This window comes from Hippoglossus hippoglossus, chromosome 3, assembly GCF_009819705.1.
Source record: "Hippoglossus hippoglossus isolate fHipHip1 chromosome 3, fHipHip1.pri, whole genome shotgun sequence".
Lineage (NCBI taxonomy): Eukaryota > Metazoa > Chordata > Actinopteri > Pleuronectiformes > Pleuronectidae > Hippoglossus > Hippoglossus hippoglossus.
The window spans coordinates 2,987,512-3,004,704 of record NC_047153.1 but is presented as its reverse complement, the minus strand read 5'-3'; the positions used below and the strand labels follow the sequence as shown (position 1 = coordinate 3,004,704).

Genomic DNA, 17,193 nt, shown 5'->3' with positions numbered 1-17,193 from the left:
AGCCACTGCTGTGATCATCTTAGTTACATATTCATGGAGGTTTTTATGCACTTTTAAATTCAGAAAATTCAGAAAAAAACATCACAGCTTCACCAAATGGAAGTTTTGATATTTGGACGTCTCAGACCGAAGTCTCCAGACGCTCCGGCTCAGACCGGTGCACGAAGTCCTGGTTGCGTCACACGTGATGAACTAAGCTGAACCATATCACCAATAATGGTCCGATTTATTCTCGCAGAACACAGATGCTGCTCTATATGAGTCATGCTAACAACATGCAGAGCTTACAGTCGCTAATTCAAACAGATGCCCCCCGGCGCGCTTTTTCCCGCCTTTTGAATGCATCATATTGTTATCTAATCGGCTCAGTCCTAATTAAACTGATATCCACATCCTCTCTTTTCATATTAGCTCCAAACATTCAAATCTCCAACTGTCCTAATCCTGAGGAAAACAATTCGTGCACAGCATCATTTGCTGTGCACGATAAACAGCACGTCCCCGGGGATGTTATGAGATCATCTGCAGCAGCTCCTGTGCATCAACCGAACGGAACAGAAAAGTGAAAGAGGGGAAACGGGGGGGGGGGGGGGGGGGAGATCCCGTCTGATGCAGCAGGAGCCGGCTGCCCTCCGAGGTCGGCGCAGTGGTCATTCATTGTTCTGCTGTGGAGTGCGATGCTGCGGGGAGGCGTCACTGGAGGATTAGTGAGCAGCGGCACATGTCAGGGAGTGAGAGTGTGGTCCACAGCATTCTGCTCAGAGCTCAGAGCTGCTGAGGATACAGATACTGAGGAAGAGGAGGGTCTGTCTCTTTAGAGGCTCAGTGATGCCACAGATACAGAGCAGACAGGACACGTTAAGGCCTCTGCACCTGTTTTTAGACCCGATTTGACCCGATCGCAGGGTTGTTGGCAAACTGGAGGTCAGTCGGTGCCGATTATCTGCCCAAATAATCCTGAAGTGTGAGGAGGGGCTTGTTAAATAATCTTAATGCCACCGATTGAGTCAGAGCCTCCTCGATCTCCAATCGTAAATATAATGAAGATAATCGGCTCCGACAGAAACAGGCAAAAGCCAATGAGAGCGAGGTGGAGGCGCCGACAACCAGATGTTACGAACTCGTGCAGCTGTGACTGTAAACAACACGACATGCAACTGACTTTCAGCTCGAACTGCGAAATGTACCAGCCGCCTTCTCAGCCGTGATTTCATCTGAGCAGAACAAACCACGTCGGGTTCGGGGAATCAGGTATACTTAAGGAAGTGACATCTATGAGTGTGTGTGAATTTGGAGTGTGGCGTCACGGCTCCTTCGTGTTGGTGGTTCCTTTGTGGTCTGTGCCACCGTAATAAACACAAAATACGAAAAAGGAAAAAGTTCTCTTCAATTTGCTGAGCAACATCAATCAATATCAACGACCTTCAAAGCAAACGTAATATCTTTGGAGTAACTAACCATCACACACGTTTCATTCCATCGGGGGCAAACACACGCAGAGCGGAGAAGCTTCGCCTCACGTTCACTTCCGCGGGAACGACGAGGAGAATAAAACATTTGCTTTGTCCCTTGAGATTTGCCTGAATTCACGAGCATGTCCTAACATTACAGCGAGTTTCTAATGGACGGCTCCACAGTTCCACTCCTGAACATTAGATATCAGTGCGAGTTAAGAGAGGAGACATTAAAGCTTGATGATTACGAACTACAGGTATAACTACGTGCGGTTCTTTGCTCGTTCGCTTTGACTCGACTCAAACTTTTTCCGTTCGCCTTGGATTTGTGCGTCCAGCCTCCCCAGCGGTCGGGCCTGTGCATGTAATCAGGACGGGAACTCGAGCCGTCCCTCACCAGGTCGCTGTGGCCCCACTCATTATCTTATCTCCCATTGTCGCCCGCTGTAATTCCCCCCTCATGATTGATGATGTCGCTGTCTGATTACACCAAGACAAAACCCCCCGAAGATCACCTTTCATTCCTGTGGCCAACTCCACCAGCTCCACGAGGCCCACAGGAGGACCAGGGGGGGGGGGGGGAGCTGTGCGGTCGCATGAACCCTTTATTTCTGAGCAAGAATCAGCTGTGTTACAATCTGTGGTTTCACATGAATCCTGTTTCTACACAAGGAATAATGCAGTTCCTGTACTTATACCTTTGTGAGCACATCTTGGTCCTCACTTTGTCATTGGGCTGTTTCAGGGATAAGACTTGGCTTTAGGGTTAGAATCAGGTTTAGGTTAGGGTTAGGCATTTAGTTAAGGTTAAGGTAAGGGGCTAGGGAATGGATTATGCCAATGAATGTCCTCACTAAGATTGAAGTGTGTGTGTGTGTGTGTGTGTGTCACAAAGGAAATAAGGAAGCTGTGTGTTATAAAACATTTAGGCTGAAGGCTCCTCTGCTCTGTCCCCGGCTGCGTTGGACAAATCAGAAAGGTGACCTGTGAGACAGTGAGCCTCATCTCTCCGTGCGGCAGGTGGAGACAGACGCCTCATTATCGATGCCACAGGAGACAAAACCAGGCCAGGACTCGATGCCCCCCCCCCTCCCCCCCTCGACGCTGGCGTTTAGTTTCCAATGCACCGACACAAGGCAGCGTTGGGCGGCGCTCATCTCTGACCTCAGTGAGCGCAGGTCGCTCGCAGAGTCACATTAAACTTTCAGAGGACCCAAAGGTCCCCGTCAGGAGTGTTAACAACAGCATTGTCCCGGCTCCCCACCACTCAAAGGCCCAAGTGTAACAGGGCACCCCCTCCAGTGGCCGGGGCCGCCCCCCCGGGGCCACAGATACAGTGACACCCCTCAGATCCTTCTGCAATTCTCTTCAAGTCAGACGGCGAAACGGAGATAGTTATTCTGTTGTATTTTCTGTGAGCTCAGAGTAAAGTGTCTCCTCCAACCTGAATAAAATATGTGTTTTGGAGAAAGTAGCGGTCGGAGCAGCGAGTAACGAGCGAGCTGTGGGATCAGGCTCAGATGATGGGATTGCTGTGAGACGGCTGATCACATTAAAGGTGCAGTCCGACTCAACAGGCCGTCACAGCCTATCAGCTCAGAAGATTCTCCTCCTATACGCTCGCTCGGACTTTTTAAAAATGTAAACTTGAGGTGACAAACAAATCACTTCTCTCTCTGAAAAAATTGCCTGACAGATATTTCTTACTCTTCAAATTATCAATTATAACATTATTTTTTTATCTGTTTAAGAAGATTTTTGGAATATATATGTTTAGTCCAAGGGAAAAATGACAAACTTGTAATAGTTACTTTTACTGACAGTAAAACTATCCTAACTTTGTGATATTTTACAAGACAGTGGCAAAAAGCTCAGGCTGAATACTTTGCTTCAAAATGCTCATGTAAAAAACACTTTCTCTATTTTTGACTGAGCGAAACAAACTAACGCGGATTTTTGAAAACTACAAAATACACATCTATACTACAATAAAACACTATAAATCTATAATCGTAAAATATCTCTCAGTCCCGTTGGTGCGATCAGTTCCCTCACGTAGGAAGTGACGTCTGCTCTGTTATTGCCCCTGAACGCTTCTGACCCCCTGCTGCTGGGATAAGATCATATTTATCTGGGATTGTTAATATTGAAGTAAAACAATGAAAGCACCTGCTGCAGATTGGGTGACATCACTCCGACATGCTGCGGCTTAGCAACGGAGGTGGAACAACAGAGCTGAACGTGAACGACAACAACTAACTCTAAAGGATTCGTTTATCCTCACAGCACAACTGTTGTGTGCATATTGTGATTTAATTCTTTAAACAGTGGCTCAACGTGGATTTGGATTCTTTCCTCGAGTATTACGGCAAATAAAACAATCAAAAAAGTACTTAATTTTAAGTAGTGCATTTCAAATTTCATACAGTAAGAGTACAAACTCATTAACAAAATGTTATTTCTGTATCAAAAGAGGAAGTACCCCTTTGAGCTGTTTCATGAAACCATCTGTGAACTTTAAAGCTGAAATCTCCTGAAAACTCTTGACATCTAAAAACACGTCAATCGAATGTTTTGCTTCACAACGTCGAAGGTTCACGAAGAAAACTATTTCAATCATGGTCTTGTGTTTTATTTTTAAAGATCGTAAAAACTGAAACCCGATCTCATCTTCCTGAAAAGTATCTGGTAGCTGCCTCAAGTCATCAGATAAATGTAGGAGCAGCAAAAACTGCTTCACTTCTCCTTGAAATCTGATGGAGCAGAATTATAAAGCAGCAGAAAATGTAAATACTCAAGTTTACTGAAGTGTTTGAAGTAACTTTGTAAGTCTCAGTAACTTCCCTCTAGTTTTGAATAAAAATAAAGTTCCCAATCAGTACAGAAATCCACTTTTGTTATCGTTAATAAATGTCATTGTCTTTATATTTTGATGATTTAAGAAGTAAATCCAAAATGATCTTGAATGAATGAGGAAAACTTTGCTGTCTGCAAATGAATCAAATGTTTATTGAGAAACAACAACAAGAGAAAATAAAGATCATTACAAATGTCGCGATTATATAATCGTATTTTCTGATGTATAATAAAATCTCCACATCAGCCGACTGATTTAAAAAAATGTCCCAGTGAACATGATGAAAACCACCGTCAGGTAAAATGAGGGGTTTGCTGCCATCTAGTGGTTTGGTCCTGAGCCTCAGTCACACGTTCAACCACCGGAGGAAACATGTGAATCTCATCATGGAACAACTGCAGCAGAGTGTTTGAGTGTAAACGTACAAAAACAACTGATCCTAAAACTCAAACACTGATTCCATCCTTCCTCTTTGGAAGAAGAGCTCTTTTTGTGCTTCAGTCCTTGTGCTCCGTTTTCTTCTGGATCCCACGATGCATCAGAAAAACTAAAACCCCAGAATTCACCACAAACTGCATGAGGCCCATCGCTGATATGCCGTAGTTCACATACAGGAAGCCGCCGGCGGTCGGGCCGACCGTGCGCAGCAGGTTCTGAACGGACGCACACAGCCCGAGCATTGTGCCTGTGAAGAAGAGCAGATCGGGCGCATGGGGATAAATACATATGTAATACTTGTTTAGTTCTCATCATGTCGTACGAGCTGAGTCTCTATCTTGAGGTTCTTTTGTATTTATATACATTTATGTGGGTTTAACTTACAACAACACGATGCAACTTTCGTATCTTTCAACAGCAGCGTGAGTGTGAACATGGAGAATGTTTCCTCCAATATTTGAAGAATTCTGAACAGAGTTTGGTGGATTTGTTTACAGCCGCAGCTCAGGAAGCCAGGGATCCTGGGCACTGGGCTGCAGGGGGCGCTGTTGCTCAGTAAAAGCGACATGGCGTTGCTTTAAACGTCAGTGATTTGAATGTGTAATGTTAAATCAGATGAAATCAGTCTCTGTTGGTTGTGTGTGCGGTGCGGGAGGACGTCACCTGTGTCGGACGACGGAACGCTCTTGGTGAGCATGGTGTTCGTGATGACGTTAAATATACTGAGAGAAAACATCATGGGGAGGACGTTGAGGCAGAACTGGAACACGCTCTCGATGTAAACCTGCAGACGGACAGAAGTCTGGATTATTACAGTCAAAGATGAACAGGGAACATTTTCCCTCCTTTTCCTGGACCAAGATTTCCTGGATCATGGTCCAGTGCAGTAACTGACGATGTCACGGTGTGTCTCTGTGTTCACCTGAGCCAGCCCGACCAAAGCAGAGACCCCGATGGACAGGAGCAGCAGCGACCGCTCAGAGTACCTCATCGTGAGAGGGCCGAGCACCGCACCCTGGATAACCTGGAACAAGCATCGCCGTCGGTCATCAGCGGCCGCACCAATCACACAAAGTCTCCGATTTCAGTTTGAGTCTGGACACCAACCATTTGCACGATGCCGAAGTACGCCATCATGTAGCCGTTCTGCTCGGGCAGCAGCTTGAAGAAGTCCAACGCGATGACCGAAAACATGACTTGAAAAATCCCTGTGGAGAGAAAGGAACCGATGACACTGACGTTTTGCGAGCTGACTTTGAACTTGTTATTTCTATTAAACCGTAAATCAAAGACGGCTGCACTTAAATATTTCTTATGAAAGATAATTTTAGTGTTTGCGAGACGGAGCGACACAGACTGAACTGAGCACTGATGATATTCACATGTTCAGGTCAGATGGAAACATGTGATCTCATGTAATTATTACGATAATGTCTGAAAACAAATTAAAACTGGGATGAAATGTGAGAAGTTAACACAGAGATCTTCTTTAAAAACGTTAAGATCAGTGACTCGCACCTGATGGTAAACCTGCGACTATCTTCACGGCAAAGGTCAGACTGACTCCTGGAAACTTCATCAGTCTGGTGATTTCTCCCACGTTGAACAATGACTTGTTTTTGTCGTCACCTGCAAAGAGAAACAAGACAACTGATGTAAAACACACAAACCAACACAACCGCCAGGTGATGAGGTCAAATGACCACAACAAGTGAAATATGTGAATATACAGGAACAGAGTTTGAGAAGCACACGGGCTCGGAGGAAAGTAGAGTTGGTTGTTTTATCTTAAGAGACAAACTCAAACTGCAAAATCCTCCTCAACACCTTTTGTTTTTTACTCCACCAAACATGTATAATATCCATTAAGTGATGTGAGGGGTGTTCAGCTGCAACACGACACTTCACCACTAGATGTCACTAGATTCTATGTGACTTGTTGTGTAAAAGTGACAGAAAAGTATATAAATATAAAAACCTGTTTCTATAAATCTTACCCCAAACCCAAGCAACATTTCCTCTTAAAAACTTAAAACAATGACAAAGTTGTATCTGCTTCTAGTTCAGGATAATATAAGTCCCATTAATTTACCCTTTAAACAAAGCTTGGATTGACATTAAAACTCTAATTTTATTTTCATTAATGATGAATCAGCTGATCACTTTTTTTTTTAAGTAAACTAATTAACCAATTAGTAAAAGGCAGATAATAAAAAGCAAACAGTGTGAAGCGCCCTGCATCTAAATTAATATGTTCAACGATCCAAAGCACCAGCCTGTGTGCCGGCAGCTTTTTATACCTGGTACAAACTGAGAGAGACGAGGAGATGCCCCAGGAGGAAACGTGTCTCACCTTCTGCGCTGCTGCTTGAAGCTTGATCTTTGGTTGTTTTCGGGATAAACTTTAAAACCAGCAGTAAAGTGAAGAAACTCCCCACCGCACCAAAACATGCAGTGAACGTCTCCCTGGGGAAATACAGAGTCGCAGCCGAGTCAGGAGGAGGAATCGAGGTGAAGTCATTTCAACGTCTGTATCTGGTTGAAGGTGGACATGTTAGGAAACAGTTCCACGAGGGGCAGAGTGTTTCACTGCGAGAAGCTTTACTGTGAAATAAGATTCCAGACAGCGTTCTCCCACAGAGCCTCTCTGGAAACGCTCAGTGTCCAGACTTCAGTGCACGTCTGAACGTTGCTGCACGGCGTCACTCACCCATAGCGCGTGTTGAGCTGTCCGCCCAACGTGGAGCCGACGATCATGCCGATGCCAAAACTCAGACCCAGTTTGGACAAACCATCCGCCCGCTTCTCAGGCTGGGAAAGGTCCGTGATGACCATCTGAGAGGCTGCAGGCGAAGGAGGGAGGAGAGAAACAGAACCGAGTGAAACTGGGTCTACTTCCGGGGAGATGAATTCAAGTTAGATGATGATGAAATTATGCGTTTTGACGACGCTGCTCGTGGAGAGCGCTCACGGCAATCTGCCCGTCTTTGCACTGTGGGAGGAAGACAGAGACGCAGGGAGAACATGCAAACTCCTCGCAGAAAGAACCAGGATTCAAACCGCAGACCTCTTTGCTGTGAGGCAACAGTGCGGTGCCACCCTGACAGTTGAGGAGCTTCATGCCCCGGAGCCAGTTTACCTTTTAAAAACAGCCTAATTCAGAACATTTTCATACAGGCTCACTCAGGGTGTCACACCTACAGCAAACACTGGCCCCAGGGCCCGTAAGAGAGAGTTTAAACATCCATGTGTAAAAAGTGATCGAGAGAGGAGGACTGTAGCTGGGGGGGGGGGGGGGGGGGGGGGGGGGCGCTCACCAGGCAGGACGTGCATGAAGACCGTGGGGATTTTGTGGAGGAACAGCATCATAGGATTGCTTGCTACGGCCAGAAGCAGAAAGAAAACCACAGTTGCAGCATAGGCCAGAGACAAAGCTGCTCGTGCTCCGTGGAGATCTGCAAACCTGCCGACAGGAACAGACACACAAAGTGTTCAGCCGCACAGACACACAACGCTGACGATGACCCCGGGAGACACACATCAGGAAAAGGCTCCATGCATTTGGTTTGTGTCGTCATCGTTGCTTTGCACTTGCCTTCCAAACACTGGACCCCCGAACAGCTGAATGACGCCCACCGTGGTTTGTAAATAACCGACCCACAAAGTGTCAAAGCCCAGTTTCTTTGCCAAATACTAAAGGAGACATGAAGAAAGTACAGACGTTAAAATACATCTTATTCACAGCGTGTTGATATACTCACAGCAGTTGGGATCTACAACAGTCTCCTTATTAAACCACATCCAACTACACACACTCCAGAATATCAGTTCCCAAAAATTTTGTAATTTTCTTTCTTCATCAAGACCCGTGAATTATTATCTATCTCGACAAACACTATATCTTGAAATGTCAAAAGAGTGCAAATAAATTCACAGATGTGCGTAGTCTTGCTCACAAACACACAAACTAACGGACAGACACACAAACCTCCACGCCAGAGCAGACTGAAGATCACGCTGCTCGACGAGAGGGATATAAGAATAAAAATCTAAAATAACTGGAGTGGAATAGACAAAAATATCACTGACAGGGAGTGTATGAGTGTAAAGTGGCATAAAAACAAACTGCTGAGAAGTACAAATACCTCAGATGTGTACTTTAGTAAATTCACTGTCCACTCAGTGTATTTTCAAGCTGTTTCCCTGTAATGTAAGTACTGTGGTGTATTAGTTATACAGTATTATTAGTAAATGTGGTGTTAAAGTGTCTGAATGCATCATTATTGCATCTGTAGTATATGTAAACAACAACAACAACAGACATTGAACGCATCTCAGTTTCTTATGTTTTTTCCTGCAGCTTCTCCAGCCTCACGTTCACGGCCGGCTCGGAAATGTCAGCTTCCTGCGCTGACATAACTACCTGGTTATTATGATTATGATCATTTTTTCAAACTCACCGGAGTGACAGAAAACTGCAGAAACATCAGCGTGGTGTCCACAGCGGTGATGAGATAAACCACGTTGATGATCCTGCTCCTCCTGCTCCGCTCCTCTTCGGCTCCGGGCGGAGAAACTTCACCTTTTCCGCTCATGTCGACGTCCGGAGGAGACGTTCACCGGGAGACTGTGAGGTGACCGCGGGGCCAGGGGGAGTCACCTGCCCGCTGCGATCCGCCCGCTCGCCCGCTGAACTTTCCCCTTGAGGCGGAGGAGGAGGCGGAGCCCGAGGTGTGGACGCTCCCTTCGGCCTGGAACAGTTACATAAAACCGGAAAGAACGACGGGAGCGAACCCGGACGTTTAAATCGTGAAAAGTCCCACCGCACGTGAAGGTGCAAGTTTGAGGCGTTCGAGTGCTCCTGCTGCGCGTCGTAATTTTGGGGATGTATTGAGTTTTGGAGTGAAATTTGAGGCTAATAGTTTCATCATTTTTTTTTTTTTTTAATTGGCATTACAATTTCTTATAGAGGAATGTGATTTAAATAAAAAATATCCATTTATTCCCAATGCCGTCAGAATGTAGAACTGTTTTCATATCACGACACCACAACTTCTTTCCAGTACAAGGTTGCACACCCCTTTTACTTATACTTTTACTATTATTACAAATACATATGATTACTCACTGCTATGCACAAAATTGAACTGATAAGCATTACATGGTTCCACAACCCCATGGGATTCACATGATAGTACAAAATATTGACAATAGCTGCTTAGTGCAGGATGGAATCTTTAGAAACTTGAATTTAAGAATCTTGGAAGATAAAAGGCATGGGCACATAAAAGGATCAAAGGCGTGGTCATATTAAAGAATCAAAGGAATGACCATTTCAAGATTAAAGCCAATTGGTACTTCAAAGCGGGTCCACTATATACAGAGCCATTTGTTCAGCATCCAGTCATTGAAAGAATCTGTGATTGAAAGAATGTCAAGAGTGTGCAAAGCTGTCATCGAAGCAAAAGGTGGCTACTTTGAAGAATCTAAAATATAAAACATATTCTGGTTTGTTGAGCATTTTTTTTGTTTACCACATAATTCCATGTGTTCCTTCATAGTTTGGATGTCTTCAATATTAATCTGCAATGTAGAAAGAAAGAGAAATAAAGAAAAACCATTGAATGAGAAGGTGTGTCCAAACGTTTGACTGGTACTGTATATATGTATATAAGTAAATTTCAGGTCACATTTAGAGGAGTGTACGTTCATTTTAGTGTACGTTCATTTTAACTGAATTTGTAAGATTACAATCCTCAATAAACTCATTTCCTTTAAAAGTTGGTCTCCCTCACTTTTATCATGGCACTATGCCCATGGTTTTCTGTCTTTGTTTTTATGTCTTTGCAATCAATTTGTACCAAACTCTGTGGCTGTTTGCTAGAAAACATTCGATAGCTTATTGGGAAATAGTGAAATAAATAAATATACATAAATATAAATCAATATCAAACAAAAAACTGAAAGGTAAATGAACATGAGATCTCAAATAAGTGTCAAAATGAGTGAAATCCACACATTTAGGTCATTTAATATGATTTATTTATGTTTAAAGTACATGTACATGAACAGACATGAATAAAACACAGGGATTTTAAAAATAAAAAAAAACTTTGGGGATCTTATTTTGAAGACAGTGAGCAACATCCACCCGGAAATCCGCTCCATCATCCGTGAGTGTAGCGGCTGGTTGTTCTCCGTGTGACCGTCAGACGAGCACCTTCTCCCGGACACTTTCTGCAGACATTCCCCGGTGCTGTGTAGCGGCTGGTTGTTCTCCGTGTGACCGTCAGACGAGCACCTTCTCCCGGACACTTTCTGCAGACATCCCCCGGTGCTGTGTAGCGGCTGGTTGTTCTCCGTGTGACCGTCAGACGAGCACCTTCTCCCGGACACTTTCTGCAGACATCCCCCGGTGCTGTGTAGCGGCTGGTTCTTCTCCGTGTGACCGTCAGACGAGCACCTTCTCCCGGACACTTTCTGCAGACATCCCCCGGTGCTGTGTAGCGGCTGGTTCGTCTCCGTGTGACCGTCAGAGGAGCACCTTCTCCCGGACACTTCCTGCAGACTTCCCCCGGTGCTGTGTCATGTTTGTATCCGAGCCGTGACGATGCAGATCCTGACTCCTCATGTGTACTGGGCTCAGCGGCACGGAGACATCCTCCTCCGGGTGGATCTGAGCGATGCTAAGGTAGGACCCCTCCCCCCCAGACAGCTCCCATCCACCCGGGTTCCTCCAGCCTTTACCCGCTGATCGTTCACTGTAAATGATAACGTGTTATTATTTAATAACATTATATTTATTCCACTTAACGCTGTGTAACCTTTGCTGATGTTTGCTAACCCTCTGTGGGGTTAGCTTAAATGTTAGCTTAGCTGTTAGCTGAGTGGATGTTGTAGAAAATGAAGCTAAATTAACCATTAATACTTATTAGAGGAAAATATGTTAATATTTCAGATAATCTATATTTATTGTTTTTACTGTTTGCATCTTATTCTCTGTGTTATTCTAACTTATCCTGAATTAATTTACCTGAGTCCTGAAATGTCCTGACCTTTGTTTATTTGTTTTAAAAAGTTTATTATTATTATTATTATTATTATTATTATTATTATAAAACATCACAAAATAGTTGGTTTAAATAAAAATACTACTTATTTATTGATAACATTTATTGATGATTAAATAGAAAATACCTTTATTCTCAAGTACAGGTTGAGACGAAGACAAAACCCTAAAATAAGAAATACAACGAAGAAGATATATATTTACTGTATCTTCTTCCTATTTGTGGATGGATTATTATTTCCAGGTTGTGGAAAATGCTCCTCCAGGATTAAAATTCATTATATGAACCCCGAGCCGTCAATCCTGTGCTTATAAACGTCATTAACAAAGGAAACCCGTGTGTTTCGTCCTTCAGTAAATCATGTATGTGGTTATAACTGTCAGTTATTAATTTATAAATGTGTAATTAGGTTTGTAATGTGAGATTCTTTGGGGGGGGGGGGGGGGGGGTGTCTCCACCTCCACACTCAGTCTGTCTCTTGGTCCTTTTTATTGTAAATGCACCAGCTGAGTGTTTGCATCAGTAACATGAGACACGGGTTCCTCTCGTCTTCCTCTCGTCTTCCTCTCGTCTTCAGCGTCCACAGGTTCGATCAGGTCTCATAAAACATGCATGGATGTTAATGGTGGAGCCGGATCTTGTTCAGCCACTTACGAGACGGATGGAGAACAGCTGTCACACACGTTGGGTCCATTTAGATCGATGAATGAAAGACTGTCCTCTCTCCGTGGAGCTCAGCACCGAGCACGAGCCGTAGAGCACAGCCTGTAAAATATAAAAAGAAAAACACTGAGTTTCTCTGTCACGTACAGAAGGTGCATGTCCGTCGATCCCACGTACACGACCCTGAATTAATACGCCTGCTGAAAGTAGTCCCCAACAAATACACTAGTCTGCCTCAGTTTGTGGAACATCTGTTAACACGTCCTCTCTTGTGTCATTTGGTGACAACACGTCCATCGTGTGCATCCGCTTGGTTTTGATGAATATCTTTTGTTTTAACATTTTCAGAACCTCGACATCAGCCTGCAAGAAAACAACACACTTCAGTTCAGAGGTTTGTGTTTGACAGTTTACTTAGTGTTTAAGAAAGAGTTCACACACACACACCTGATATTATTATAACAAATATAACTGTCATCTTCATGTTGTTCCACAGCACAGGGCCACGGAGCTAAAGGGGACAATGAATACGAGTTCATTTTGGAGTTCCTGGAACCCGTCAGAGCCGAGGTAATGATCGTCATTTAATGTTGTTGCCTGTTTTGCTTGTGTCTGTGTCTGTGTCTGTGTCTGTGTCTGTGTCTGTGTCTGTGCTGGGTTTTCTCTCGCTGCTCTGGCTTCCCCCTACAGTCCAAACACATCGAGGTTGTGTTTGGATTAATTGGAGACTTGATAATAGGTGTGAGTGTCAGCGTGAATGATTGTTTGTCTCCGTATGCTGACCCACGCTCTCAAGTCAGCTGGGATTGACACGGACCCTCACAGGACAAGTGGAATAGATAATGGATGTAATGTGATCTACTGTTTACTGTTTTATTCCCCACAGTGTCTGATAGTAACTATTTGACATATTTGTTGTTAAACGGTATTATGTCTTATTGTGTTATCTTCCAAAATATAAATTGTAGTGGTGTCGGGACGAGTAAATGTCAGAGGCTGCTGAGGTGCAGATGTAAATGTGTTCAGTCCACAACCTCCATCTTTGCTTTAGGATGAACGGAAATACATATTCAAGATTAAAATAATGGCATTAAACTAAAAATGCAATATTTCCAGCCAGATTCTTAATTTTTTTTATGTTAGAAACTAATTCAAGCGTAGTTTCGTCATGCATGCTGTCCGAAGTGGGAAGTTTGAGTGAGTGCGTCTCGCTGCTGATTGAGCAGAAGTACCAACTAGAAGAGGCTGCGGTCAAGTCAAGGTGAACGCTGATTGAAAAACGCTTTGAGCAGAAGTGAGTCTTGATTTGCTGAGACAACAACGTCCTGGGATATTCAGGAGACAAAAAGAAGCAGGTTTTTATTCCAGGTCGATGCAGTCTGCCACATTCAGGGCTTGGTAGAGTCATTTGTAATCTAACAGTCTGTGTGTGTCATGGCGGACTGCAGATCAACCACAGGTCCACCCAGCGGCAGGTGGACATCAAGATCAAGAAGCAGGAGGAGCGCTGGTGGGACCGGCTGACGCTGCAGGAGAAGAGGCCTCTGTTTCTGGCTCCTGACTTCGACCGCTGGCAGGACGAGTCCGACGCCGAGATGGAGCTTCAGGCGAAGGTAGAAAATAAAAAAAACACTAAAAACAAGTCTGCTCGGAAGAGAGAGTAAAGTGGTGTTTCCCAGAAAAGGTTTTTGACCGTGTGATTTCTTTTTCAGGAGGAGGAGAAGATAAACAAGATCAGTGTGGAGTCGAGAGTTCGTAAAGATCGTGAGTCAATAAATAAATCAACTTTAAAAAAAAGCCCTCATGGATGAATCAGATTTTCTGACTGGATGAACTCCAGGAGGAATTCTGCATGTGTATTAACATTGTTTTACTTAGTTTATCTTCTTCTGTCTCTGCTCCTCAGCGTACCTGGGTCTGAAGAAAGGCTACTTGTTCATGTACAACCTCGTGCAGTTCCTGGGATTCTCCTGGATCTTTGTCAACATGACGGTTCGACTCTTCATCCTCGGTCAAGGTTTGTGAATCACGTCAGTTGCTGAAGACTTCACGTTGCTCCACCAGCTTTTAGAAAGTGTTGTCTTCCTGACACACGTGTCCCCAAATGTATGGGAATGGTCCTGGGACGTGCAGCCAGACAATCCAGATGTGTGAGTAACGAACCAGATCATCGGAACCAAACGTAAAGTCAGGGTTCTTTATCTGACATGTCCGTAGCTCATCGCCCAGGAAAAACTGTGTGTGCACAGCAAAGTGTAGAATAAGGAAGTTTTTTCTTTATCTGGGATGTTTACAAAAGTTTTTGTGGTAATTTCCCAGCTCACATTCATTTGGCTGACCGGTGGGTTTGTTTAAAACCCGTCTGATCTTCTGACTGCTCTAGTTTCTGTCATTTTCCCTCCTGGAGTTGGGTGATCCATCACCGTTTATATTTAGTCACTCTATTTTAAATCCCTTTTGATAATGTTCCTGTGCTTTATTCAAACACATCACACAAAATCTTGGCAAAGGGGGAAACAACGACACTCAGCGTGAAACAGTTGAGTAGAAGCAGGATTTCATCGGAAATGAAAATTAAAATAAGGATTAAAACTATGTAAATCATATTTATTAACAGCTTTTGAATTTGCAAATGATTACGAGACGATAGTTTAAGCACCACTGTGCAGCAGCAGGTCTGTTTGGTTTGTGAGGATCTTTTCACTGATGAGCTGATTTGAATAGAAACAGGAGCACGGCTGCGTGTTTTGTTTTGCAAATGCCGAGGATTATGAATAGTGGTTCATGCACTGTCCTGTTTCATTGTGTCTGTCTGCTTCTGTCTCTCGCTGCTCGACAGATTCGTTCTACGACACTTTCCACACCATGGCCGACATGATGTATTTCTGTCAGATGATGGCCGCGCTCGAGGTCATTAATCCCTTGTTGGGCTTGGTGAAGTCGGCGTTCTTTCCTGCTATGATACAGGTGAAGACAGCGGGGAAATACATTTACTGTAAATCGTTAGAGGTTAATCTGACGTCTCCTCTGATTTCGGCTGTGTGATGTTGCAGGTGGCCGGGAGGAACGTCATTCTGTTCGTTATCTTCGGCGCCCTGGAGGAGATGCAGAACAAGCCCGTGGTGTTCTTCGTCTTCTACCTGTGGAGCACCATCGAGATCTTCAGGTCAGCTCAGCTTCCTCTGTCCTCTGTGGCCCTTGTTTTGTTTCCGGCTGTAACATCAGACCCCCCCCCCCCCCCCTCCCCCTCTCTGACACCAGGTACCCGTTCTACATGCTGGGGTGCATCGGCACCGACTGGAAGTTGTTAACGTGGCTGAGATACAGCCTCTGGATCCCTCTGTACCCGCTGGGCGTCGTAGCTGAAGGTCGGTGACTCCTTGGTTAAAGAGGAGGTTTTTATGTGTACTGATAAAATGGTGGCTGTCGTGGTTGGTTGTTGTTGACGGCGGCGTGTCGTTCTGTACTGACCCCCAGCGGTGGCTGTGATCCAGTCCCTGCCCATCTTTGACGAGACCCGTCTGTTCAGCGTCGCACTCCCCGCCGTGCTGGGGGGGTCTTTGAGCTTCTCCTACACTCTGCAGCTCTACCTGGTCTTCATGTTTCTGGGTGAGACAACCACTCACTTACCACAATGCACTCTGATTCATCCTCCAAGGACTGTAAATAAACAAAGATGTGATCGTGGCGTGAAGCTGTAATATCGAGGTCCCGCCGATAAAGACCCGCCTGTTAATGGCGTCTAAAGTCTCATTTATACTTCACGTTAGATGTGGAAACAGAGTCAGAGCCCTCTGCTGGTGATCTGCTGCGATTTCATCCATATTCGTGCACGTCGAAAAAACGAAACAGGCGTAAGTGAGCAGTGCCACAGGAAGTTGTGTTGGGCAGAACAGCTGCTTTCATTATCACAACCTCCTCCTATAAACTCTCATGGACGAATGTGGGCAGTGACAGTTACAGTGTTTAAAACAGATCAATCTATTCGTACGCACATTCAATTTAATAAAAGTTCAGTTCGTTTCAAATCACCTATCATGGAGGAGGTGAGGTTGATGACCTATACTGCAGCCGGCCACTAGGGGGTGATCAAGATGACGATAAACAGTCTATGTCTAGAAAGATTTTTCTATTCTGTTTTCTGAACTTTAACTGCATTGGAGGCTTCAACAGTTCATCTAACCTGTGGATTAAATAATGACCGAGGTTCCCTCTCTTCTTCAGGACTCTTCATCAACTTCCGTCACCTGTACAAGCAGCGGAGGCGGCGATACCGCTCGAGGAAACGGAAAGTCCACTGAGCCATCAGCCGCTTCGCTGTGAACACACTCTGAACTGCCGTCCACTCAAAGATGAACCAGCTGTTTTCCTGTTTTTTTGCCTTTTCTCATCTTCCTGCACACACACACGTATAATCACCTGGGGGGGGGTACTGGTACTGGTGTACTGGTGTACTGGTCACCTCCTTCCTCCACGTGGTGAACTGTGAATCCTGCTGTGAGTTTAACTTATTCTCATGTCCTCATATCTTTTCTCCCTTTTCACATTTCACAAAGCTGAAAATCCGCAATGAAGGAATATTAGAATCATGTTTTCATCAGAATGTTTAATGTGTAATATTGTTTATCATTGGAAATGCAACAGTCTCTGACCTAGAAGAACCCATCTAGGAACATTCCAACGTACCAACTGGTTTTTGTTTACATCGTAA

The 17,193-nt window shown here is 44.5% G+C and overlaps 2 protein-coding genes across 3 annotated transcripts; one reads left to right on the top strand and one right to left on the bottom strand.

Annotated features, from left to right (window-relative positions):
• Positions 1-4,449: 4,449 nt before the first annotated feature.
• slc22a18 (solute carrier family 22 member 18) lies at positions 4,450-9,380 on the bottom strand. The gene is made up of 10 exons (XM_034569128.1): positions 9,210-9,380; positions 8,345-8,442; positions 8,067-8,212; positions 7,460-7,592; positions 7,103-7,215; positions 6,268-6,378; positions 5,857-5,957; positions 5,672-5,773; positions 5,413-5,533; positions 4,450-4,996 (listed from the first exon to the last, which is right to left on the bottom strand). The coding sequence occupies exons 1-10, from the start codon at positions 9,342-9,344 to the stop codon at positions 4,809-4,811; spliced, it is 1,248 nt and encodes a 415-aa protein (XP_034425019.1). The 5' UTR covers positions 9,345-9,380; the 3' UTR covers positions 4,450-4,808.
• Positions 9,381-10,905: 1,525 nt separating this feature from the next.
• Positions 10,906-16,907, top strand: LOC117752111 (very-long-chain (3R)-3-hydroxyacyl-CoA dehydratase-like). Of its 2 annotated transcripts, none has more exons than XM_034569280.1 (11): positions 10,906-11,440; positions 12,831-12,876; positions 12,979-13,052; positions 13,931-14,095; positions 14,195-14,246; positions 14,389-14,499; positions 15,322-15,449; positions 15,536-15,648; positions 15,744-15,850; positions 15,960-16,091; positions 16,707-16,907. In XM_034569280.1, the coding sequence occupies exons 1-11, from the start codon at positions 11,360-11,362 to the stop codon at positions 16,781-16,783; spliced, it is 1,086 nt and encodes a 361-aa protein (XP_034425171.1). In that variant the 5' UTR covers positions 10,906-11,359; the 3' UTR covers positions 16,784-16,907. The 2 variants fall into 2 exon arrangements, with proteins under 2 accessions (XP_034425171.1, XP_034425179.1); XM_034569288.1 differs by having other exon boundaries at positions 10,938-11,440; positions 14,198-14,246.
• The last annotated feature ends 286 nt before the right edge of the window (positions 16,908-17,193 follow it).

What these genes read in the sequence shown, in the direction of transcription:
- slc22a18 (XM_034569128.1), bottom strand. Translation starts at nt 9,344, where the DNA reads ATGAGCGGAAAAGGTGAAGTTTCTCCGCCCGGAGCCGAAGAGGAGCGG. An exon ending in CTTCATGCACGTCCTGCCTG is followed by an intron (nt 7,593 to 8,066) that starts GTGAGCGCCCCC and finishes CTTCGCCTGCAG; the next exon opens with CCTCTCAGATGGTCATCACG. An exon ending in ACTTCGGCATCGTGCAAATG is followed by an intron (nt 5,774 to 5,856) that starts GTTGGTGTCCAG and finishes TGCTTGTTCCAG; the next exon opens with GTTATCCAGGGTGCGGTGCT.
- LOC117752111 (XM_034569280.1), top strand. Translation starts at nt 11,360, where the DNA reads ATGCAGATCCTGACTCCTCATGTGTACTGGGCTCAGCGGCACGGAGAC. An exon ending in CAACACACTTCAGTTCAGAG is followed by an intron (nt 12,877 to 12,978) that starts GTTTGTGTTTGA and finishes GTTGTTCCACAG; the next exon opens with CACAGGGCCACGGAGCTAAA. An exon ending in TGGAACCCGTCAGAGCCGAG is followed by an intron (nt 13,053 to 13,930) that starts GTAATGATCGTC and finishes GGCGGACTGCAG; the next exon opens with ATCAACCACAGGTCCACCCA.